Source organism: Oenanthe melanoleuca, chromosome 2 (assembly GCF_029582105.1).
Source record: "Oenanthe melanoleuca isolate GR-GAL-2019-014 chromosome 2, OMel1.0, whole genome shotgun sequence".
NCBI lineage: Eukaryota > Metazoa > Chordata > Aves > Passeriformes > Muscicapidae > Oenanthe > Oenanthe melanoleuca.
Genome location: NC_079335.1, coordinates 41,718,897 through 41,744,163, shown reverse-complemented (window position 1 = coordinate 41,744,163; position 25,267 = coordinate 41,718,897). Strand labels below are relative to the sequence as shown.

At 42.7% G+C, this 25,267-nt stretch overlaps 1 protein-coding gene across 2 annotated transcripts in view; it reads left to right on the top strand.

Annotated features, from left to right (window-relative positions):
• Positions 1-106: 106 nt before the first annotated feature.
• The window catches only part of MAPRE2 (microtubule associated protein RP/EB family member 2), a 98,667-nt gene continuing 73,506 nt past the window's right edge, over positions 107-25,267 (top strand). The window contains exon 1 of one of the 2 annotated variants that reach the window (XM_056483794.1): positions 107-185. Coding sequence is in view for 1 of the 2 variants with exons in the window: in XM_056483792.1 (XP_056339767.1) it covers positions 10,660-10,728 (69 nt within the window). In the remaining variant the exon portion in view is untranslated. Of the gene's footprint in view, positions 186-10,606; positions 10,729-25,267 lie in introns of those variants that run through there. The other variant, XM_056483792.1, reaches the window with a different exon arrangement.

Genomic DNA, 25,267 nt, shown 5'->3' with positions numbered 1-25,267 from the left:
GGATGCCGTAGCGAGGCAGGGAAGGGACGGGCACTGTCCCGGGGCTGCGGTGCCGAGCCCGGAGCGGCTCCCTGGCACCTCCCGCGGGGCGGAGCGGAGCGGGGCGGGCGGACAAAGCCGGGCTGTCAGCGGGGCGGGCGGGAGAAAGGAAAAGAGGCGGCTGCTGCCGGCGGGGAGCGGAGCAGGTGAGGCTGGAGCCGGGCTGTGCCACGCTGGCGGCGGGAGCGGCCGGGCAGGGCAGAGCCCGGGGCTCTGGGGCGGGGGCGATCGCGCTGTGCGCCGGGCGAGCGGGACCGGAGCGCTCCCTTCACCGGGGACAGCTCGGGGCGCAGGGCGGCGGGGGCGGCGCTGATTCACCCGCTGCCCGTGGGCCGAAAGTACTTTGGGAAGGCAGAGAAGAGCTTACTGCTCCCTGTTCTTAAAAAAAAAAAAAAAAAAAGGAAGTGAAATTTCAGCGCTGTGACGGTGCTAAAGCAATCTCCTGACTCGAGCCGAGTCCTCTATCCTGTGGCAGCGAAGCCGGAAAATCCCAGGAGTATGATGGCTGAGTTGCATCACTTAGAGAGTAATTAGTGTTTAGCGGGCTGAAGGAGCTAGGAGCGTGTTTGTGTGTTTGTTTTGTTGCTGTGAATAGTTGGGAAGTGAAGAGTTGTTGGCTGGCTCTGTGGTGCGCTGTGTTCATGAATTTAAAATCCTTCGGTGTATAACCAGTTTGCGTGTCCCTGCTGAGCTGCAAGCATCCAAAACAGCTTCTGGTAACAGAGCTTTCCTCCGGTGTGCTGCGTGGTAGGAAAGCTTTGTGATAAATAAATCCCATTCCAGGGAAAGCTCTTCCAAGCCTGATGATTCAGCAGCTGCATCCACCGACCAAGGGTGACAGCTCCTGCAAGGAAGGATGCAGCGCTGTGGGCAGATATAAACATTACCTGAAGCTACAAGCTCCCTGTGCAGTACTGGCACAGGTGAGTGAAGCTGTGCAAAAAAACAAGCCCCCTTCCCAACAATTACTACCAGTTTTTCTTTTTAAACAGCTTCTTCTGATAATTCAAATGAACAGCCCTCTGGTGCTTTCTGTGGCGAGTGAGTTATAGTCCTTTTTGTACTCGCTTCCCAAAGGGATAGTCGCTTTTTATCTGTGATCCCAAACTGTGTAGCAAATGAATTGAGGCTAATAACTTATAGCTCATAACTTAATGTAGCAAGAAATCTAAAGCTGTAAAGATGGTGAAAACTTTTTACAAGAAACACTGTGACAATTTTGCTATGTTTTAAGAGAAGATAAACACTGAGACTGAGATGACATTTGAGAAGTGGAATAGCAGAATAGTATTTCAAACAAAGCCTCGTGCAGCTCAAAGGTTATTTTGGTAAGTTGCACTTGTTCTTCAAAAGGCAATCTCTTTTAAAAGTCAAATGAACCATGTAAAGACAGGAACACTATTGCAGGATGAATCTAGTCAAGCTTCTGACTGCTTCAGTGAAGAGTAAAGTATTTAGAAGTATCATCTCAAGGGCATGTTGAGGTATTTATTATTCACCAGTTGTATGAGCAGCTGTACACACTGCCATGTCAGGATGCCCAGATCACAAGCTGAATGCTCTCCAAATCCTCAGCATACACACACTCACTCTGTGTCTTTTCTCTGAGGTACAGGGACCCCTGCTTTAATCCTTGTTTATATCTTTACTCACACAACTGGATGTGCAGGGTGGGGCTTTACCCAATGAGTGAGAAAATACAAAGGGCACAAACTGCCTTTGTCTCACACAGGGTTTGTCAGCAACCAGTGCTGAGATTGAATGGCTTCTTGTTAGTGAAGCCCTTGCAGTGAAAACCATCCCCAAAGTCGAGGACAGGAGGGTTATGACCCTTTAACTCACCTACTGCCTTATCCTGTGGGTAAAGGTTTGAGTTACAGGAAACTCTCCATCTTTCCAAAAACACTCAAGATTTATGGTACTGCTGCAATAGTGAAGTTTCATACTGTCCCTAGTAGGGAAAGCTGACTGAGATGCTATAAAATCTAGATTCAACCAAGGGCTTCAGAAATTATTAGCAATTGATGAATTTGACTTTTCCTGCAGGTAAGTATGGTTTCTTTCAGCTGCCTCAAGCTTAGCCTACTGAGCTACTTCAGTTTCCTAAGGAGGAAAGATCAGCTCATGAAGAAAGGAAGAGGTCAGGGACAGCAGCAGGTGAGGCAGTCAGTGACTTGCAGGCTTGATGTATATGACACCTATGCCTTATGGACATCTTTCAAAGACAGGAAAAAATGGATATTTTTCTATGACCTCACTCTGTGAGGTGTGCCACGAGAGTGAGGATGGTATATCTTGTCCAATTGTCTTGTCAGGCTGTACCAGAACACCTGCTGGTCAGGTTTGGTCTTTTGATGGTATCTTCTGCTTATTTAAAACTTTTTGGTCACTTACCAGGTACCTGCTTGGTACCTGGGGCTCCTGGAGTTGGTCCAGCAGAGGGTTATGAATATGATTAAGGGGCTGGAGCATCTCTCTTATGAGGACAAGCTGAGGGAGCTGGGCCTGTTCAGCCTTGAGAGGAGATGTCTGAGAGGGGACCTCATCAACGTCTGTAAGTATCTGATGGAAGAGCGCCAAGATCATGGATCCAGGCTCTTCTCAGTGATGCCAAGCAATAGGACAGGAGTCAATGGGCAGAAACTGAGGCACAGGAAGCTCCACCTGAATGTGAGGAAGAAGCTCTATACTGTGCAGTGGCTGAGCACTGGGACAGATTGCCCAGAGAGGGTGTGGTGTCTCTCTCACTGGAAAGACTGACTCAAGAACTGGATGCAATCCTGTGCCATTTGCTTTGGGATGACCCTGCTTGAGCAAGGTTGGACCCCTGGGTTGGACCAGATGGCCACTGTGGTGGTTTTCCAGCCTTGCCCCTCCTGTAATTTTGTGATTCTGTGATTCTTGTCCTCCTATAGCATGCTCCTTCCTCTGAGAAGCAAAAGGGTCTCTTGTGCCATCACTCTTGCTCCTCAGGCAGGAGAAGCTTCCTGTCCACAAGGGCAGCAGGCATCACTCACTTGGGAGGACATGAAATCTGTGTAAAGTGCATTGGAAATAACCCATGCATTGATGATTCTGACTGGTAGCCTTGGGCTGGGATAGTTACTTCAGCCTTATGCTTTTGTTTGTAGTGGCCTCTGTTAGTTTTAGCCTGATATTCTACATCCAAGGCCACTCTCTGACCATAGAACTCTCAAATCAGGTTTCTTTCAGCTCCTATAGGCCCAAGTATTCTCAACTATTTAACATTGTCTCTTCTGGCTATCTGGCATTTTTCTGTATTATTTTTGATCATTCTTCCAAATGCCAGTGAATCATTTGGAGGAGTTTAAAAACAAATTATATCCCCTCCACCACACCACACCACACCACACCACACCACACCACACCACACCCACCCTCCCAAATGGATAACCACAATAATTTATTGTTGTGGTTTAACCCCAGCAGGCAATTAAGTACCATGCAGCAGCTTGCTCCCAGCCCCTGAAGTGGATTGGAAAGAAAAAGTAATCTTTATTGGTTAGGAACAATTTAAGGTTTGAACAAAATACAGTAATAATAAGACACCACTAATATTAAATATTCTGTCCTCACTGTTCAGCCTCCTGGATTCTTGTGTGGCTCCTCACCTGCAGAGTAAGAGACACTGAAAAGTCCTTGAGTTAATGTGAGCACTACTTATGAATAGCCAACACATCCGTGTGTTATCAACAATATTCTCACACTAAATCCAAAACACAGAGCACAGTACCAGCTACCAAGAATAAAAAGAGCTCCATCCTAACCAAACAGGGACATTTAATAATTGAAAAACAAATTTAGGGGACTTTCAAAATTACTAAAACTTTGGCTGAAAGATATAATCCAAATTTACCATAGAATAACTTTTATCCTGATCCTTTTTCCCTCAAGCCTCTTGCAACATTGAAACCTTAATACAGTCAAGTTTTATGTTTTAAATAGCTTAATTCCAAAAGAGGGAGAAACATTAGACTAATGCAATTAGGTGAGTGGAATGCACTTTTCCCTCGGGCAGCTCTGGAGAGTGATACTATATCATGTTAAAAACTGCAAGTGGTTGTGTCAGACCGAGTTGGGCTGGGCAGAGGTTGGCATGGAGCATGGGAGGGGGAACTGCAGCTGGTGCAGAGTCCCAGTGGGAGCATGCTGCCAGCATTGCTCTGAGCCACTGGGGCCCGAAAAACAATTCTGTCATGATAGCACACATAGTGGAGTTGGGTGAAGTGAGATCCTGAGCCCTTCAACACCTTTATGTATATGATTTATTTTACTCCAGGTACACGTGTGTTTATATAAAAGCCCAGCTCCTCTGAGCGAAGCTACAGCTGCTAATGTGAAATCCTTGCAGTTTCAGTGGGGCTTGATTTGCCACTGATGGACAGGTGAAGGGATGTGGGCAATTCCCTGGACAGCTTTTGCCACTTGTATACTGCAGACCCTCCCTGCTGACAGCCCCCACTGCATCTATCTCTAGGAGCAGTGAACCTGAAGAGTGAGCTCTGGCAGAGCAAGGGGTGCTCTCAGGGCAAGAGAAGGTGTTTAGTCTGCCTGTAGGAAAGGTGGGGAAAGAGCCTCAGGCAAAACGTTGTTTTCAAGGGGTTTGAAAAGACACTTCACTGCCTGTAAGGAAGAGGCAGAGACTTGTGTTCTGCCTTTGGGAAAGCCAGATGACAGGAAGGAGTACTGGCAGCAGGGTTCAGAAGTGGGGAGAGGAGAATGCAGAACTGCAGGGAAAGGATCCCAAAAACAAGAGTGTTCTAGGAAAGGTGTGAGGGGAGGCATTTATCATATTATTATTTAACTGCATCTCAAATAGTTGTTTGTCCCCCAGTGCGCCGGCTCAGAACAGACAGGATTAGGGCACAGACCTGTTCTGGGAGCAGTGCCCAGTGTCAGCAGCCAGCAGCAGGGCTGTCCTGTGCTATTTATATTCTGGTCATGTCCAAAAACTGTTTTAAAGGGACCAAAGGAAAGCAATCCTGCTAACAGAGCCCCTCTAGCAAGAGAACTGCTTCAAACAGGGAATGAAGGGGCAAATATGCTCGAATATGATCCCCTAAAGAGGGGACAGCTCTTCACAGTGGTCCAAAAAGATGTCCAGTGGTAGTGAGGAGGAGGAGGACATGTGGTAGAGAAGATGAAACATGACAATATTTGGGGGGAGAGCCTCAGTGATTTTGGTTGAATGCCTCTTCAGTCCCAGAAACTCTTTTCTGTTGTGCTGAAGAGTTTCACAGTCAACCAGTTTCATTCCCCTGAGCCTTTAAAAGCCCCAGATGTCAAACTTGTCCTATTTAAAGTTCAGGAGTGCTTCTCCTAGGAGGAGCTTAATCTGTAACCTGGTCCCTTCTGAGAATGGCTCACCATGTTACTTTTCCCCTTTCTGGGAAGAAGCCAGTAGCATTTCTTCAGCAGGGCAATTTCAGATATTGAATATACCATTTACTCAAGTTTATTATCTTGCTTAAATAATAAAACACTGGAAAACCTACCATACACATAAATGAAAAACTTTCAGGTTGGTCTAATTGCCAATGCCAAACCACATAAATATATCAAGCTGTCAGAAAATAAAAATCCTGCATAAATTTGACAGGTGAGAAGCATGTAACAATACAGATCTATCAGCTATAATCTTCAGACACCTAAGTTGTTTCAATCTAGTAAATCTTGATAAAATCATTAGAGTCCACAGGAGAAATGAGTCTCTTATCTCTCTGCATGGTTAGTTTGTACAGCATGTAATGTGAAATGGCTGAATATCTTCTCAGGCTCCTCCTTACAGAGGAGTTTTATTAAAATAGGCTTTGGTCTGGTAACCATTTAATGCCTCAATTAATCCTGGGTTGAATACAGACTAGTAACAATCTCTTCAGAGAATTTGAATGACACTGTGAGTAAAGTATGTTACAACCAGTTTTGTCTGGCTTCAGTATATTCAGACCAAGTAGAAACTCATTCTTGAAGCTTCTTTGCAATATGGCACTTGAAACTAACCTTGGATCTCCTGACTTGTCTCTGCTGGGAATGTGGCATCCCTTACAGCTCTGAATCCAAGAATATTTGTGAGCCAGACACAAAAACACAGACTAAGAAGCAAAATGGAAGCAACAGATGAATAGCTGTCACAATTTCCATCAGAGTGTGGAATTCTTCATGTCTGACATTGGTTCAGAAGACACTGTCTTGCAGGAGTACCTGCAAATGCAAATATTGTTCAGCAGTGTTTGGGTACTGTGGGTTTAATGGCCAAATAAACACATTTCTGAGCACCTGCAAGTATTGTCTGCTGTGCTTTGTGAAGTTGGAAATGGCTCCTTGGCAGATGGCATGAGCACATAGTTAGTATTAATAGACCCATACACAAGGAGAACAGGGGACTTGTGCTTGTAATTAAGTTAATCACAGAGGCAGCAGAGAGCTCCTGCCTTATCACTTATCACTGCTTAAATTCCAGCTACCAGACTGCACCAACAGAGCAAATCATTTCCTTGGCATTGGATACTCCCCAGTATTGTGTGCTTTGGGGTTTCCCTGGAGCTGTAAGTAGTCAGGGTAGGATATCCCACTCCTGCAGCTCTGTTCTACTTCAACAGGTCAGCCTGCAGGTCTGCTGTAGAGCTGAATAATTGCCAAACTATTGGGTATTTAAATCCACCAACACAAAGTGTCCAACATAAACAGACTAACACTTAAGGTTGATAATTTAGTTCTTTTCTGCTAGCTTTTGCATCTTTGTCTTGTAGCTCAAGTTTTCAGACATTATTAATTGCAGACTTTTTATAGTCGGTGCTATTCTTCTCAACTCCATTAACCCTTTAATTCCCTCATGAATTTTGGTCATATCATAATAATGGGAAATATTATCAAAAGAAAGCAGGAAATTGAGAGGTAAAAGAGACTAGGTATTAGCAATTGGATGTGGACATCTTCATGTCTCATTAACAAGCCCCAGAAATTTTCTAGGAATATGCATTTCTGTGGAAGAAGGGATTGTGAGGTGCAGCTGAAACCAGTCTGGGGAATGTCACAGGAAAACTGCATTTGGTGAAGTTCAGAACAGCAGCTCTTGCTAGGCTGTCTCTTGGAAGACCTTTGAAGTGCAGATTAAATAATTCCAGATGATGGCAAAAAACTTTGTTAGGAAAACAAAAGATCTGGGCTTCCAGCCACCTCAGGGTAGCCGGGTTTGTGCCTGGAAGGAACCCTGCATCCATGCACTGCTGCTCTCAGGCTGCTCCTGTGGAGTTCCCCTTTCTTTCTCATGTTACAAGATGATCTTATGAGATTTTTCACATTCTTTATCAGTGATGTGCCTCTTCCCCTGAGCTGCATCCTGACTTTACCACAAAATTGGCAGTAATTCTATTCTGTCAGTTTGCTTTTTAACTTCCTCTGGCCTTTGCCTGAAAGGATCCCCCGTTTTTTGTAGTAGCATAGAAGAGCTCATGGAATGGTTTGGGGTGGAAAGCACCATTAAAGGTTACCCAGCTCCAAGCCCCCATCCCTGGGTGGTCTTGGACCAACAGCAGACACACTGACTGACTGTGCCACAGAGAGTCCCCACGCTGGCTGCTGTGCACTTCAACCCCACTTTTTCCCAGGCAGAGCCTTGGCTGCTGTTTGACAGCTCTCATTTCCCAGCCTGGCCCTGGCTTCAGTAGGAAAGGGGTACCACAGGTTAGCCCAGCTGTGCAGCAGAGCCAGAAAATGCTGTGCTTGACCAAGAGGAATGAGAAACAGCCTCTGCCTTCAGAGGCTGAACATGCTGCTTTATTAAACCAAGAGCTTTTGATCCAGGGGGACCATGAAGAGGGAGGGGACTATGAAGCAAACCAAGACTAAAACTCAGTCATAAGTTTTTCCCCTGAACATGAAATGTCAGCAGGCAGATTAATTCTGTGCTTTAAAACATTGCTTCCTCACTAAGCACAGACAGATTTAGAGGAGATCTTGTAACTGTTCTTGCTCAGGAAAGCAAATGTGTTTTTAAGGCTGGATTTTGCATGCCTGGAAGCAGCTGGCAACAGCAAGTGACATTATCAGCACAGGTACTGCTGAAGTGTCTCCCCAGTAAAAACCAACTTACCAGCCCTTTTTCTTGCAGGTGTGTACTCACCTCTCCTGCTTTTGGCTGTTGAAATAATATCTGGTCGACTAACTTTTATCAGTTTCCTCTGGTTATAATGGCAAAAAGTGTGATTACACTTACAGCTGCATAATGCTAGGTTTGCCATTAGGACAGTAACAAAGTTGTTCTGGCAGGCAGGACAGGTGTGCCATCATCTTTGTAAGAGCTGTTGGCCATACTCAGAAAATAAGTAGACTTCTTTAGATTTTTTTTTTTTTTAATTTTTTTTTCCTACCATGCATAGTGACTATTAGGAATTAATCCCAGGCACTGAGTGGTTTATCTATTGATTTTATTTTCAAGCTGCTACAGATGAGACTATACTCCATTTCACTGTTTCATGTTTCAGTACTGGGATATAGGTACTACCAGCTGAAACAACAAGTCCTTTGGAAATTAAAGCATCATCTCTGCTATCTTCCCAGTGCTGTTCCTAAACAGAGCATGGTTCCAGTGTGGAGGTGCATCTGTACACTGTGAACTGCACTGAGCACAACATGCTGGTACTCCTACCCTGACTTCTGGTCTTGCTCCTCTCCTGTGATATTCCTCCTCCTTTCACCCACACCTGTGGATTTCCCCATTTTGTCTGGGAACATCAGTTCAAGAGAAGTGCTAACTCAGCCAAGAATGTCAGAAGTGACTGTTTAGTCAGTCCTTGCTGAGGTGGAAAGAGAGAAAGCTGGCCCAGAATGAGCACCTCTGCTAAAGGACCTCACAGATAGGAAGGAAAATGAGCTTGTCTCAATTTGTCATGGCTCTGCATTTCAACTGAACTGCTTTCTTCTCTCTTGCATGCTATGTTTAATTTGTGAACACACTCGAAACTTCTCATTTCCTCAGAATCATCAGACTTTCTCTAAGGAATGAAACTGCTTTATTAGCCTTGGAGAATGCTGCAGAATGTTTTTATTCACATACAGTAGAGCATGAGACTACAGACTTCCAGCCACAGCAAGAGCCATAGGTATCTCTGTCTTTAAATATGGATTTTAAAGTCAAAGGCTCTTTATCCTGCCTGCAGAAGTACAAAAGCAGTGAAACTTGAATGCTGTTGTTTATTATGCAACATTTCTTGTTGCAATAAAGGTTCCTTCATCTGGCATCTGTGAGTGTCTAATATTGAAGTAATAGTTCTGCATGGATATATATATTTTTAAAGACCAGTTAGCATTTTTGGACAGAAATGGTCTGGTAGTGTGAAAAGGGATGAACCTTCTTCTTGTATTACTCTTTGAAGTTAAGATTTGGCCTAACTCACTTATTCTCATGAAAACACCTCTGCTCTTTGTATCAAGATGGAGCAATCACTTCAGCTTAAATACAGGAAATGTTGGGTATAATAGTGGTTGCTTGCACAGATCTTGTTAACAAGAACATAATTTCCTAATCACTCCCTTGAAAGCAAACCCAGATGATAGAAGCATAGTTGAACTCTTGCCAAACACCTTAAGAACTCTAATTTCACACCCAGCCTCCTTTAGGAGTGCCAGGATAACCTCACCTATTTATTCCGTGAAAAATAACCCCCAAATTTAGGCCCTATGTTTATAGTTCCTCATACTTGTACCCTTGAATACAAAAAACTAATAGTAAAAAAAATTAAGAGACAAGAGTGCAGACAACTAGATGTGTTTTTGTTACACAACAAGGCAATATAAAATTCTGCAGACAATATTGCCTTAGTGGCAACAACCTAATCCATCACCCCATCCTCTTGAATTAGGCCTGGAGAGAAAAGAAAGTCGAGGAATTCTAAAATAGATAGTACTTAGAGGGCAAAAGAACAGATTCTAATTCTTGTTGGTGGTCCCTGGTGGTGGAGGCATGTGTGTGATTTAATGAGTCATGCAAAGGGCTTTGGGGTTGCATCATCTTCATTCTGTAAGTGATGAAAACAAGGGCCTTCACTGGTGCTGGAGGCTTGTCTTGAGGTGATGCAATAGGAAATTGCTGCATGTCCATAAATATGCTGCTTTTCAATATAATGGAATACCAATAAACACTCAAAGCTGATAGACTTCCTTCAGGTTGTTATAACACTGCTTTTTAAAAGCAAACAACTGAGCAAGTTCACCCTCCAGATATTTCCAGACCATATTTCAGGAACTGCAAATATGGGAGACAAATTTAATTTTGTCTGCATTTTCCCCATCAGCTTGTGAAACTGTCAACTAAGTAAGTTTTACCTATTTAAAATAAAACAAAAACCTACCCCAAAACAGCCTATGAGTAGTTGATAAAATAATTATATTGCTTCAGATATGTTTTTTCTTTTTTTTTTTTTTTTTTTTTTTTTGGGTAGGGTTTCTAAATGGGATGAAAGGTGGAGCTAGTTATTTAGCCACACCCACAGTGAGGTTTATAAAGGGAGGTTATCTAAGGGAAACTCTTTTCCACCAGTCTATGGCAACAGGCAGTTTCATTTAACTTGTTCTATTTTTAAAAATAATATTAATCCTGCCATGTCAAGGCTTAAAGGTTCCCATCCTGGGGATACTCCTCTAAATGAACCTTTGAGACAGCAAGGTAAGGTAAGTCATGGAGGCTGCTTTACTACTTTAATTCCTTTTTTACACCTAACATTTCTCTGTCAGAGAATGGAGTATTGCTGTCATTTCAAAGGTTGTGTTTTCTCTGCCATTTGTGACTGAAGTTTTGTTCTCTGTAGCTTTGTAATCCTGTTTCACTGAGCCAAATGGAGAAAAAGTAGCCTTAAAAAAGCATCTCCAAACCTGGAGAGGTTGTTCTTTGTCATAGGGTAGTTGTGCTTTCAACACTGATGACTTTGAGGGCTAATTTGCACCACCTGGCCACAAGACTGAGGTTAATGTGGCTATTGTAATTGTGCTGCTGTTTGTCAGTCATACCAATATTAACTTCTCAAGCAGACAAATAAAAGATATGCTATGCTTCATTGCACAATTGCTGTGGCTTAGTCATGACTGTTTGATACACCCAGAAATCCTGCTATAATTTTTGGTTTCTACTGTATCACAGTTTCCTTATATACACATGCACAGGATTGCTTTTGAGTTACTCTGTTCAGCAGAGGCCTCATGAGTGACAGTGGATGTCCCTCCACTAGATCAGGTGCTGTAAAAGTTTGTTTGCTCTTGAACACAGGTGTTTGTGTTGGTACAATAATCCTGAGGACAGGTCTGTATCAGTTTACAAGATGTCTGGGTGAAACCTTTCATAGTCTTCTACTGGAGTCCAATGCAGTGCATTAAAAAGTGATCACAACAAGGCAGGGTGTGTAGCATGGATGTGGCAAGAACACTGGTCAGCATAAAAAATACCTCTCATTACACTGTTTACTCTGGGTTTACTTGTTGTTTACTCAATGTTTACTCATTACCCTTACTCTGGGTTTATTCCTGGTGTTGATGGTAAAGCAGAGCTGTGAGGAGTTGGAGAGAGTGGGGTGAACCTTAAAAGGACTTTTTAGGAGCTGTTCTGGGAAACTGGAAGGAAATATGGATGGATTTCTTTGAAAACTTAATATGCAACCAGATACAAGGGTCTTAACTTTATTCTCCAATTATTTTATCTGTAGGTAACTAGATCACAGAAGTGCAGTAAGTTTTTTTTATAAGCCTTCAACATAGAAGAAGTCACTAGTATTTTTTGTTACTAATTGCATCCAAAACATGGGAATATTTGAGGGTCACTAGTCTACCACTGTTCTGAGAATATTCTGGAATAACTACCATGGGCTACAGAAATAACCAAAGTAATGTTTTCCACAAAACTGGTGCTCTTGATGGGTTCTGTATTTCAAGTAAGCAAAACTGTGAACTAATATTTTGGCAAAAGCTGACTGATGGCCTCTAGGGCAAAATGTCATGATGCAAGTTGGAGAGACTGTCACAGCATTTTGACTTTGTGTGATTAGTAGACATGAGAAAAGAAATGCATCTCATATTTGAGTAGACACATTTTCCCCCTTGATAATGCTGTGGCATTTCTTTGATGCTTCTGCTGTCAATGTTAAACTTGTAGGATGCTTAATTTGAGCAATGTGGTCACTTCTGGTGCCTACCACATGTTTTCACTGATATGTAGCAAGCTGTGGCTGTGCTGGATTGTGGTGGGAAGAGTCTTGTTTGACAGCATAGCATCTCCTGCAAGGGCTTGGCTTTATCTCTTGGCTTTATCCACCACCATCCTTCCTGGAGGCTGACATGCTGCAGTTGTTCATTGCTATTTTTAAATGCATTGCATTTTTTAAAGTAACTTATGTTGATTAAACTGTTAAAAATATTTATTTTTTATCTCTTGTTGTACTAGTACAGTAGATTGGGGAGATGGAGGAGGAAAATACTGTCAGTACTGGCAGAGAGTCTTAGGTGTCTCAACTTTTGGGTGGGTTTTCTGGATCAGGGAGAAAGTTGAAGCTTTTTCAAGTGGGTCATGCAGAGTTACTTCCTTTTTGACATCATTGCATAGCTTAACATCTTTGTAAATTTGGTCACTCCCCAAGCAGGGATTAAAGTGACCTGGAAAATAATAATTGGGGAATACTTACCTAGCATAATTCTGACACCTGCTATTCAACAGAAATGACTCAAGTGACACTGACTGTCCTGTGGCTGATTACTTATTTTATTTGATATATTTAGATAAATCTTCAAAAAGGCTACTCAAATGACAAGCCTTTGGATGCCGTCTTCCTTTTCTGATTTGATTTTTGGAGCCATGTCTGTACTAGATGTAGGAAGACTTCTTGGTGGTGAGCTGACTAATCAACAGACAGATGGTCAATGGTGATCCCTTGTAACTTCCTTGTAACTCCTTTGAGGCAGTGTCTGAAGACTGACACTGGCATTACCTTGACATGGTATTCCATTAGTCCCTTCACATTTCAAAATTTCTGCTGTCAGAAGATTTAAGCAGAAAATTCAGCAAGTATAGGTGGATGCCAAAACTGAGTCTGGCTCTGGATTCTCCCTCCTGATTCATGCATGGCAACACCAGCATGTTCAGAGGCAGGCTGGAGGAGGGATGTGGGGCAGCTTGCAGGCTCTGCTGGGCTGAGGGCAGGGGTGGCTGTGCAGAAGGGTCTGGTGTGGGCAGCCTGAGAGGGTCCTAAGGCAGGGCACTGGTTCCCAGCAGGATGGAGAGGCAGAGTGGAAAGGGAGAGACCCTCTCACAGCAGCAGCTTCCCAGTCTGGGCCCAGCCTTTAAACCCTGCTGGCCCTGCACAGTCATCCCCTCCACTACCACCAAGAAGGGGAGCTTTCTGACTCCTGGATGAGAATAGAAATCCATTTTTCTCTGCATTCCTGGGTCAACCAGAGTCTGCTTTACCTGTACTGATGAGAAGACCCAAGCTGACCCTGCTCAGCTGGATGCCTTACTGCTTTATGTATTCCTCTGTTCAACTGCCATTTTGTTAAATTGTGGGATCTTTAAATAAGAATGCTCTACAGATCTTAAAATAACTGCATATTAATATTATTTAGTGTCCTTAAGTAATGTATTTTTTCCCAGGGCAGTGCTGTCAGAGGACAGAGACCGTGACTTTTTTGCCCTAGTTTAGTTGCAATCAAACCAACTTTCTGAGTTTAAACAGTAAATCTTGTAGACTTGCAAACTTTTAGTTTTTGTGACAAAATAACCCCTGAAAATATAAAGGCAACAATATAAGCATATATTTCTGACATATAGGCAGCAATTTCCAGCACAAGGAAGAAAACTGAAATTCAACTCCTTTGTGTAAGTTGGAAGGGGAGTTAGAAAGGGTGTGATATATAGTAAACACTCTCCTTATATAACTGAGATCTAAATAATAAACTGAGAAAGAAATATAACTGCCAGTCAGATGTCACTTGGCCTGAAACAATGCTTTTTGAGGAGTTTGTAAAATGCTTGAAGGCCACATCAGGTAAAGGATGTGCTTGGTATCCGTGTGTGACTTTAGGATGATGTATTGTCTCTGCTGCAGCAAAAATCTTTTACTGGGATGCAGGGGCTACAGGCAACATGTGATCATGGTAGAAAACCAGACAGAGAAATCCTGTGATGGGCTTGTGGGATGACAGGGAACTTATTCTGTAGCTGTGGAGCAGACCAACAAGAAACATTTGTCTGACGGATGGCAGTGACATCTCTCGTGTCCCTTTGAAAGGAACACACAGCCACCGGTACAGCTCTGTCCATTAAAACAGTGTGGCACAGAGGGATTGATGGTGCTTTGTTGCAGCATTCACTGTGTGCTGCTGCAAGAAATTTGGAGTGTTGCCTTCTGCTCTGTGATGGTGTAGGTCTTATTTCAGGTTTTATTGGTTTCAGTGATACGTAATAAATCATAAATAAAATGTGTTTGTTCTGCAATGGCCTGACTGTACCCATTCAAACCCACTAAATGGATTGGTGGTACTGGATGTAGGGCCTCTGATTTCCCTGTATGTGTCCTGCTGTACAGCCTGTGTTTGTATGTGGCTTTTTCTTGATAAAGCTGTTTAAAACCTGAAATGGCAAGTAAAAATTTGTTCAGAATCATGTCTGAATTGAAAGGCATTTCTGCTTTACTCATAGCCCTAAGCATATGGGCAGGTCCTGGAAGGTGCTGGAGAGCCCACTCAGCAGTAACCAGTGGGAGCTGGGACTCAGCCTGTGCTTGCAGGGTGCTGCAGCAGGGCCTGAGCTTCATGGGGGAACCACACACCCTTTTATATGAGCTTAACTGAGGTGTTAGGGCCTTCCAGCCCACAAAAATGATTTTATTAGAACATAAAAATAAATGTGAGAAGAAAAAGCACCTACCAACAGGAGAGAAATCTGGTAGGTGAGATTAAAGCTCCTTAATAACATATACCTTCCCTGCCCTATGTATCCTGTGCAGGAGGGTCCTTCCCTCCTACCTTTTCCAGTTGTCTAATTTTGTGACTTCTGAAGTCGAAGAAATTTTGTGCTGTCTCCACTTTATTTCCACTTGTTCTTGGGTTTGTCTTTTGGTTCCAGTCCCTGGCAGAAGCCCAGTACTTTGCTCAGGCATCTGCCATTGTCCACTTGTGCATCACGTTGAACACAGAGGGGTTTCACTCCCTGCTCACCCCATGGAGTGCACTCACAGCACTAAAATAAATAGCTCTCTGTGTGTGTATAAACATAAAACCTCTTTGAGCTGGATTCTCTTGCCATGCTACAGGATGCCTTTCTGTTGGTATCAAGCACAGACAGGGCCATTTCTCTGGGATGGGATTGACAAAACAGTGGCCTTATTCCAGTTAAAAAAAAAAAAAAAAAAAAAGATGACAAAAGAAGCAGTAACTTGTGTTCCTGGGCTTATTGAGTCCTTAGTGTCAGAGAACTGTTATGTTGGCTTGAACATCCTGTTTTCCTGCATGGAGTAGTAGGGAAAAGAACACAGCACTTCAAACAAGAAAGATTGTAAGCATCTCTACTGAATAAAGAAAGCAGAAGTGTCCCTGGGATTAAAAATACTGCACTTCCCTGGGTAGCATCATGTCACCTGGTTAAAGCTGGGACAAGTTCAGTTGTATTTTTCTTTACATGACTTGTATGTCAAAATATATTGATAATTTTCATATTCTGGAAATTAAACTTCAGCATCAATTTGTCATCAAACAGGAGTAGGAGAGCTGAACCCTGACATGGTGTCTTGGATTCAGCAGTTTCTCACACCAACACGTCATGCTGAGGGAAAACAGAGCCACGCTGAAGTAAAATGATGTGCTTGTGCTCTCGACAGGCAAAAGGCATTTAGTTTGATAAGGTGCCAAACAGTGTCATTTGAGAGCGTTGTAAAGACTTCCAGCTGTCCTGTGTGTGCTAACTAACGATCTGGGTGACTTGGAATTTATCCCTGAGAGTATTTCACCAGGACTGACCTTGCCTGATCCGGTGACTTCAAGCTCAAGTGCAGCTTGTTGCATTCTCCTCGTAATATTTGTGACCAAGGCTGCATTTCTCAGCATCCTGCCCACTGCTGAAGGATGGGCTGTGTTTCCACAGCCAGGCTCTCCTCTCAGCCCCCTCCCTGCGTGCTGCAGAGATGCTGCCCTGCTCTGTTGACTCATGCTGAGGTGTGGCATGTTTTGACCAGGAATGGAAGGGAGTTGCAGCAGAGTGCAGCAGGCTCTGAGATGGGCCCTGCAGGAAATCAATCTGATGGGAAAACGCAGGTTGAATCCTGGATTTTTGCTACGTGAGTTAATAAGCAATCTGACTACCAAAAAGGGAGAAAAATTGGACTAATACCACCAGCATGTATAAAACTGTTGACTGGCTTGGGAGAGACAGACTTGCTTTCACCTGGTGCTGGATGCTTCAGCTGCAGACACTATGCAGCTGCTCATTTGTTCCACAGGTTACTACCTTGATTCACCTTGGGCATGTTCAGTTCAGTAATATCTTGTTATGGGGACTTTCAATAGCTGACTAATCTTGATGAAAACAGAAAGGCTTTGTTAAATGAGCTCCAGACTGGGAAATAAGGACTGTGTTTTCACAAGTTTTATTGAAAGCTCCCCAAATGCATGTTCACCTTTTGTACATGTATTTCATATCCAACACTCTTTACTAAAGCAGTCATTGCCTGGAAATATCTGATAGTTGCCATGTCAGGAGCCTTTGATGCAAAGAGTGTGAGTTTATCAAGGCAGGAGATGTGCCAGTTGTTCTTTCAGGCTCAGCTGAAGGACAGTCTGGTCATTCCAAAGAAAAACAGCTACTGGGAGCCTGCTGCTACATCAAGTGCCACAGTTTGAAGAGAGCTTATCTACAACCTCAAGGGCAGATTGCCTGTGCCTGAAACTTGTTATTCTGCACAGAATCTGCTGTACTGACAGGTTTATGAGAGAAGGACACAAACAAAACCAAGCCCTCCAAAACACCAAAACTGCCAGTTTTGCTAATCTATGCTAAAAGGCTTTGTCTCCTAAATGTGAAAAATTTGCTCTTGTATAAACCTATAAGGGAAATAGTGTGCATGTAATGACAAATCAATCCAAAGTAGCTGTTTCTTCAGTAATAATGACTTTTCTTGATTGGTTTGGCCCACAAACAAAAAACAAAACAAAAAACATAATTGTCTGGGAAAGGCAGTGAGAGAAGTATCTACACTTACACTGTGTATACTATTTAAATTAGTTTAGTGCTCTACCAAATTAGTGCTTACACACAGTGTGCTGAAGGGAAAGCTTTGCAGAGCAGAATGTTGTGGAAGTTTAAATTCAACCTGATACTGTAAAATAACTTAAAAACTTCCTAATTAGCTTTTTTTCTAATGAGTAAGTGATACATGTGTTCATGCCAGTGGGCTGGCCCACTGTGTTCTGTGGCTCTTTTCTGCAGAACAACATGAAGAAACAATAATTGATGTGAGCTTTGTACAGCAGCTTCTTGGAGGAAATATTGCAGCCCAATAACGCAGCCCAAAAATTTCTGATATGGTAGAATTCAAATGTATGCTACCCTTTCAGAACAAAGCAACATTAACTTGAAGGCTTGAAGCTTAGCAGACCAGCTTTGGAATCCACTCCCATAGGACTTGCTTTATTGTGTAGTATCATGGGGTATTTAAACAAGGTAATGAGCTGTCACTCTTATCTCACAGACTGGAATACTTATCCTTCAACTTGAAGTTGAAGGAAAAAATCTGATCACAAGCTGTGGTCAGATAGCAATGCTGTTGTTGAAGGAGTAAAGAGTATTTATACAGTTTTCATATGCAGTCCTGCCCTGAAGAACCCCTCCATGTCTTTTTTGAGTTTCCCTTAGTGGGGAAACTTCCAGCCCTACATACAATCTGGATCCCAAAAAAGCTCAGTTGGTTCTGTGCTCTCTCTGTCAAATATACGTGTTTGAAGTTTTAGCTCTAATTACTTGTGTAGGTTCATTACAACAAAGCAAGTGTCCTCAAGCTTCAGTGTACTTTAACTTTCCCATTTTACAGGCAGGAGGTTCCCCCCTTTCTGACAGGCCTTTTGCAAGAGCAAAAGTGGATCCTTTGTGATCCTTTCTTTGTGATCCTTACTGAGAATATAGGTAGCTGTTATATTTGTCAGTGAAGTTCTTCTCTTACTGATAATAGGTACTACACCTGGGTAGGGGGAGGAAATCAGCACTCACTGCCTTGAAACATGAGCAACACCAAGTTGTATTTCTCTGCCTACTCCCCCAAGAGATCAAATTCCATCAAATCCCCAGATTTTGTTACCTGTGCCAAGTGCAGCAATCGCCTCCTGCTTTCAGTCAAAATGTGTGGAAGTGTGAAGTGTTGGTGGGCATCCACCTTGTGGATGAGGAAGGCTGAAGGATTGACTCAAGACATGAGACACTAAAAGGAATCTGCCCCTCAGCAGCTTGGAGAAGGTTTAAACGTGCTCTGCCAGAGATTCAGGGTCAGTGGGCTGTGACTATGTCACTGGGACCCCTGCCCACCTTTCTCCTCTGATTAAGTACTGTAAAAGGTTAACATGGTCCTTTCAGCAGAGATGGAACACAGGGATCATTGTCACACTGTGGGTCTATGGAAAAGTGGTTCTTGCATTCCTCTGAGGAAAACTGGATGGTTGGGTTTGATTAGATGAAATGAGAGACTTTGGCTTTTGGCTTATGGGAACACCTGGGATGATCTGGGATGTGCAGGACAAATGAGGTGAGGCTACACCCTTCAATATCCCATCAGCTGTCACAGGAGCACCTTATCTAATCAGAGGTTCACAGGACATTTCTATAAAGTATAGCCTTAAAGCCTTCATAGGTTTGTAGACATAATTGACTGCAGGTGATCCATTCTGCTCGCACAAGACAGGGTTCCAAGAACTCTTACCTGCTTCACCAGTGCTGCAAGGAGCAAAAGTTTCAGGTTTAGATTTATGTGTTGAATATTATTTATTATAAATATATTTATATAGTATATATTTATATTTCTAAGGACTAAAATAAAAAAGTTACAAGACTCGAGCTGCCTTAACTATTGCCACAGATGCTGGAATCTGCCTTTACATCTTTGAATCAGTCCTCTTTTTCTCTTCAGCATTTTAAGGCAGAGAAAGATGAAGAATGTTAAAAGGGCTGAAATATCAGTTCATGCCCTAACTAGGGCTCTCTTGCCTGGGTAATGCAAGCAGGCAACAAGCAGCCTGCAGTGATGATACTTCCACATGGAATCACTGAATGAGACTGGTTGACAGAAATAATCTTGTCCACTCCTGTTCAAAGCTATCCTGAACAGATCAAGCTGCTCAGGAACTTGTTGAGTTCTGAATACCTCAAGCATTCAGATTTTCCAGCCTCACTGGACCCAATTTCAACCACTGTCATGATGAAAACACTTTTCCTAATGTGTAATCAGGATTTTCCCTGTTGAAACTTGCCTGTTGCCTCTTGCTGTGTCTGTGTGCCTTTGAGAGGATCCTGGCTCCATCTTCCTACACCCTCCCCTTCAGTAGCTGAGGGCTGCACTCATCCATCCCCCACACACCCTAAACCTCCTGGTGCTCAGGCTGGACAAACCCAGCTCTCTCAGCCTCTCCTGTATCATACACTCCATCTCCCCAACTATCTGGTGTGGTACACTGGGCTCCAGGGTGTCTGTCACTGGTTTGTGGCTCCCCAGCACACAGGAGCTGCACTTTCACAAGCCCAGCACAGTAATCACTGCCCTGCATCTGCCAGCCTAGCCCGGTGTAGATTTGCCCTCCTTTTCTACAAGGACATTCTGCTGAGCATTTTTCAATTTGTTGTCCACCAAGATTGCTCAAATCTCCTTTTTTTTTTTTTTTTTTTTTTCCCTGAAGTTTGTCTCCAGCTAGCTGGCACCCAGCAAGGTCATTCCTTCCCTGGGGCAAGAATTTGCATACTTGCTTTCCAGACCTGCTGTCCTCACCTCTTTCCTGGTCTGATATATGAATAGGTAGTGAATCTTGCACTGCTTTGGAGAACTTTTATACTTTTTAAAGCAAGTTACTGAATTCTGTAACCACTGACCACCAGTTGGTGAGTTTAGACAATTTGTAGGGCTTGCTGTCATATTAAAGCACTAGGTTAAAGCAGAGGGTTGGTAGGAGCATTTAATCCCCTCTGTCTAGCCACCTAAAGGATTTTTGCTTAATGTTTTCTGATGTGCTCGATTTTGTCCACTCACTGTAAAGAGAGATCTGAAAAACTAATCCCACAATAGTAGGGGATTCAGCCCATTTAATCTCAGGCACCTGAAATTATCTACTAGCATTTATCTCAGGCATAAGTTACTTTTTGGGGTAAAACATCTGTCTTTTAAACCAACCTGCTCTTCTAAATGTTTTCCTGGTGCTGAAGCTGGTACATTTTATATCCCTGGAGCAATTTTGAGTGTCCCCCAGACACTTCATAACACTCCTATGGAAGTTTTTTTTGGGCACTTCCTACTGTGCTTGTTCAGCAGGCTTGTTTTCAAAGAATGTCAGCTTGGGTAATTCAGCATATTATTATGCCATCAGGACTCCTCATGTTAACTTTGGATTTTGCTCAGGTCAGAATACAAAGACAGGCTTCTTTTTTTTTTTTTTTTAACTTTTTAATGTATATTTTAATGCTTTTCCATTGGACCTTCTTTTTAATACTAAGTTGATGATTACTCTATAAGATCCAGGTACAAAATGAAGCCTACAATTGATTATAGGAAATGGTAAATCTGGAGGCTGGTGGTGAGCTGACCTGGACCAGAGCAGCTGCTGCAAGCTGTCTTCCATGTGTCTCTTACTCCCTCCATATGGAACAGGGGAAACTGATGTGTGTTCTGCCTTAGCTTTGTGTATCCCCAGTCTTTAGACCTTATCTGAGGAGTCTGTGTCTGCTTTCACAGCTTGATAGTCCATCCCACTCCATGGAGTTATTCCCTATCCTCTTTCTGGTCAGCAATACCAGCCAGTGAGACAGATCCTGTCCTCTCACTGGTGACATCCCAAGTGTTGATGGGGCCTTGCCATGTAAAAACCAAGAACTGTCCCAGATTTACTTTTCTAAACCTGAAAAAGAAAGGAAAAAAAAAAAAAAAAAAAAGGGGGGTGACTTTGAAATCTGATCCCTTTTTGCTTCTGCTTCAGAGTGGATGAGATTCAGAGTTCTAGCAAAACTGCAGGGCAGCCCAGAGACATAAATAAGGAGTAAACAGTTAGGGCTGGAATGCCTTAAGGCAGTATTATTGCCAAATTCCTCATGATGGGAAACCTTAGTCAGTGCTGTCTTTTCTTGCCTCACTATAAAACAAGCATCATCACAGCATAACTTTGTTTATAAGGAAATACTAAAAAGAAATGTGTTAAATTATTCTAATGCATGAAATTAAGCAGAAACCTGATGAACTCTAGTTATTTTTAAACCAAGTGATGTCAGTAAGTTGATATAATGCCTACCAGAAAAAAAAAAAACCCAAAAAACCATAATACATGAGTACATACAGAAGGGCATCAGTAGCAAACTGCAGTCCAATGTGCAAACTGCAGACACGCACCACACAAAATTGATGGTTGTTTTGGATATAGAATTCAACAGACACTGGCACTGACACTGCCAAGTGGGACAGAATTTTAGTTGTGTCACAGAAATTGAAGTGCAGGCAACAGTAACTCTGAACTAAATCTTAAAGAAAAGGATGCCTCAAATAACTGAAGGAAGATCATTTTCTTCAAATGGAGTGAAGAGAAGGTTTTTTTGAGATAAGTGAGATGTGGCAGCCTGCTTGTAGAAGCAAAGAATGATAAATACACAGTCTCATCTGGTCATCCTATTAGGTCTGCCACCTACTGCTGGATATACTGGTTTGGCATTGCTTGTCATGCAAAAAAAAAGGGTTTGCCAAATCTGTCACACTAGCTAAGTAAAATCACTCAAACTGAGCTCTGTTACACCCTTTCCAGTTGGAAGATAATTACTGCATCTCAGTGTTTCTGAGCAGGAAGCACTGAAGGTGTTTATTAATAGGAGGAGGACATGTAGGCTGCTGCACAAATGAAGGTGTCACACTGCAGTTGGCTGGAGTTTTGAGCCCAGCAGTGTCTGCAAGTCACTTGGATCATGGAAATTCCCCTTTACAAGAAGGTGAGGGAGGACAGCAGAAATGACACAAATTGGTTTACTGCTCTATAGGAAAAAAAATCTAAAGGCTTCCTAAACACAGTAGAAGTCTTCCTGAGAAAGGATGCATGCTCTTCCTACAAAGCTGCTAAATAGGACATGCTTGGATTTACTTTATATGTAAATAACCAAAAAACTTTGTTTGCTTTGTAAATGAAAGGGAGGGAACAGAGTCTTATAAGAAATCTCTAGGACCTTTTTTGTGCCAGTACATGACTTGAAATCAGAGCACTGGAGAGAAGCAGAACCGCTGGGACAAATCCATTTGGGATGGGAAGAACAAAAGAGGTGAGAAGTGCCCGGTATCAGCATCTCACATCTTCTGGGACTGCCTTCCTGGTGAAGCACTCTGGGTCAGACGAGGTTTCTTGTAGTTTTGAAGCTGGTGATAGTATTAAACTCAGCTCTTTCTTGACTTCTTTGCTTTGGGTCTTTGCCTTTTTGCCTCTCCTGCAGTGCTGCAGAGCTGAGCCCTGGGTAGATGCAGAGGAATTACTCAGGAACAGTGAGACAGCAAAGGGCTGGGCTGTTAGTTACCAGCAAGCTGAGAAATCTGCCAAACTGTGAAGTAGACGGGGGTTTTTGTTCTGGTTTTTGTGATTCATGCACAGCTCATAAAAACAGTCGTTCTTTCCTCTGACATTGGAAACCGTAAAATTAATGTTTCTGTTCATCTTTTCAACAGAAAAGCATATGTAAATAGTGATATACATGGTTTTCTGATTTACACTCTGAGTTTGTCCATTCCTGTAATTTGTCAAGCTATTCTCCACTCAGTAAATGCCTGGATAGCAGCCACATGGGGTTGCTTGAATTCTTTCAGTTGCTAAAAATAAGTTGGTTTTGAAGTTTTTTTCTGTAACTACTGAGGATATTTGAGGCAATAATCAGTGACTGTCAGCCTATATTACAAATTGTTTTCATGCAACATTGCATTTCCAGTCTTTGGCAGGGGGAAGAAAACAGATCTCTGCAGTATGGAAGAAAGCATCCAGTACACAGAGAGACAGTAGCAGAAGACAGGGCTCAGTGCCCACAGGGGAAATACAGTTTCTAGAGACAATAAACTAGAAGGCATTTGATTTAATTCACCTTAATTACATTCTGTCCTAGCTTTTCTTCCTTGGTCCTTCAAACTAACAACTATGAGTGCTACTTTTCATATTTCAATTTTAGGATTTACTTCTGGATGTTGTTGTTCCTTGTTTACTACAGATTCTCTGATGGACTTTCTCTTTCCATTTAGTTGCTTTGCTTTCTACTTGTATTCTCATATCTATCTTTCCCAAATCATGTTTTGTTTGAGGTGTTGGTATTTTTTTTTATTTGGCACTTTTTTTGCCAATATTCATTTAAATTAAATTCAATGCTTTCACTTCCCCACTGTAGCTGTAGTGGGATGAAAAATGGGCTTCTGGGATGGGGAAAACTGAATGCACTATGTGAACAGTCATTGGCTACTAATAGAAGATACTCAGTTCTATAAATAATGGCTAAACTCCAAAGCATTTTATGATAAACAGTGGTCTGCTTTCCCCCACTGTAATTCCCCCATCAGGGAAATGGATAGTCTAATATAGCAAACTTGCAGCTATGGGTAACTCTACACATATTTGCAAATATTTGCATTACAAAATCATAAATTTCTGCCTTGAAATAATCGTATTTATCTGTTTTGCTACATAAGACTTTGTGAAGCTACTCTTTAAATTGCTTTTAAATTTTTTTTCTGTATCTTAAGGTCTTTCCCATTTCCCTGATCCTCTAACTCTTCATCCTCTTGTATTTTACCCCTTTTTCCTATGTTTTCTAGTGTGAAAGAAGGAATTTCATTAAGTGTATTGATAGGTAACTTTTTAGGAGATGGGAACCTACTTTAAAATCAGTTCAGCCTGTGTGTGTTGTGGAGTTTTGAGGAATTGAATTTTGCTTGCTGGCTTTTGTAGAGTGGTGATGTGATACCAGTGTCTGCAGGTGGGAGCTCTGAGTGGCCTGCCATGAAGTAAAAGGACATGGCATCCTTTTCTCCTTGTTTCTATTGCACATTTTTATGCCTCCACCCTTCCAAAGGAGACTCCAGCTCTCCATCCTTGCCTTCCTCACACCCACTGAGCAGGACCTCTACTGCATTCCTTCGTCCACCTAAACTAAATTCCGCCCTAATGATCCGGTGTTTCCTACCACTCCCTCACCTGGTTCTGCCGTGGCATCTGGAGCCAGAAGGACGGGTTGAGGTGCTGGCATGGCTTGGGGAGCAGGTGGAGACCTGGCAGTGCTGCTGCACCCAGCAGCAAGTGCCAATTATCTCACCTGGCCACAGCGATTGCACTGCTCCCTGCAGCCCAGGTGAGGACCTGCTTGCAAGCAGCAAGGCAGGAGCTGCTGCTGAGATGTACCTCTTCAGCTTCACCTGTGCAAGCATCAGCAGAATCAGATCCCAAGTTTTAGGAACCTGTGCTATGAGGATTTTTTTTTTGTTTGAGACAGTAGGAATGAATTTCAGCATGGTGGTGTTACTCAAATCCCTCTCAAACTGAGGTCTACACACTCAAGATAATTAAGTAGTTACCTTTGTCTTCAATATGCCACAAATATCATGCTCTTCAGAAAACACAGTATGGAAAATATTCCATGAGTAAATTAAGTGTCATATTTCTAACGGGATCACTATGTCTCTCTACTGCTGCTGCCTGTTAGAAGTTCTGGTCAACACCTCCAGGTGAGGGATATCTTCTAACCATTGTCTCAGCTTGCAAGGATGGGACACTCTTATTGGAGCAGTGCTGTCAGATCCCAGCTTAACTTCAGAGGGGCACTATTGGACAAAAGCCAATACACCATGATGGATTTGCTGTTCCTTTGCCAATATGATGCCTGAGGTTTGTCAGCTGTGCTGGAATCACTTCCCACATTAAACAAAAGGAGGAAAAAGAGTACATTGAAAAAGCAAAGCTTAAGAGGCTTGAGAGATTCAAAGAAATG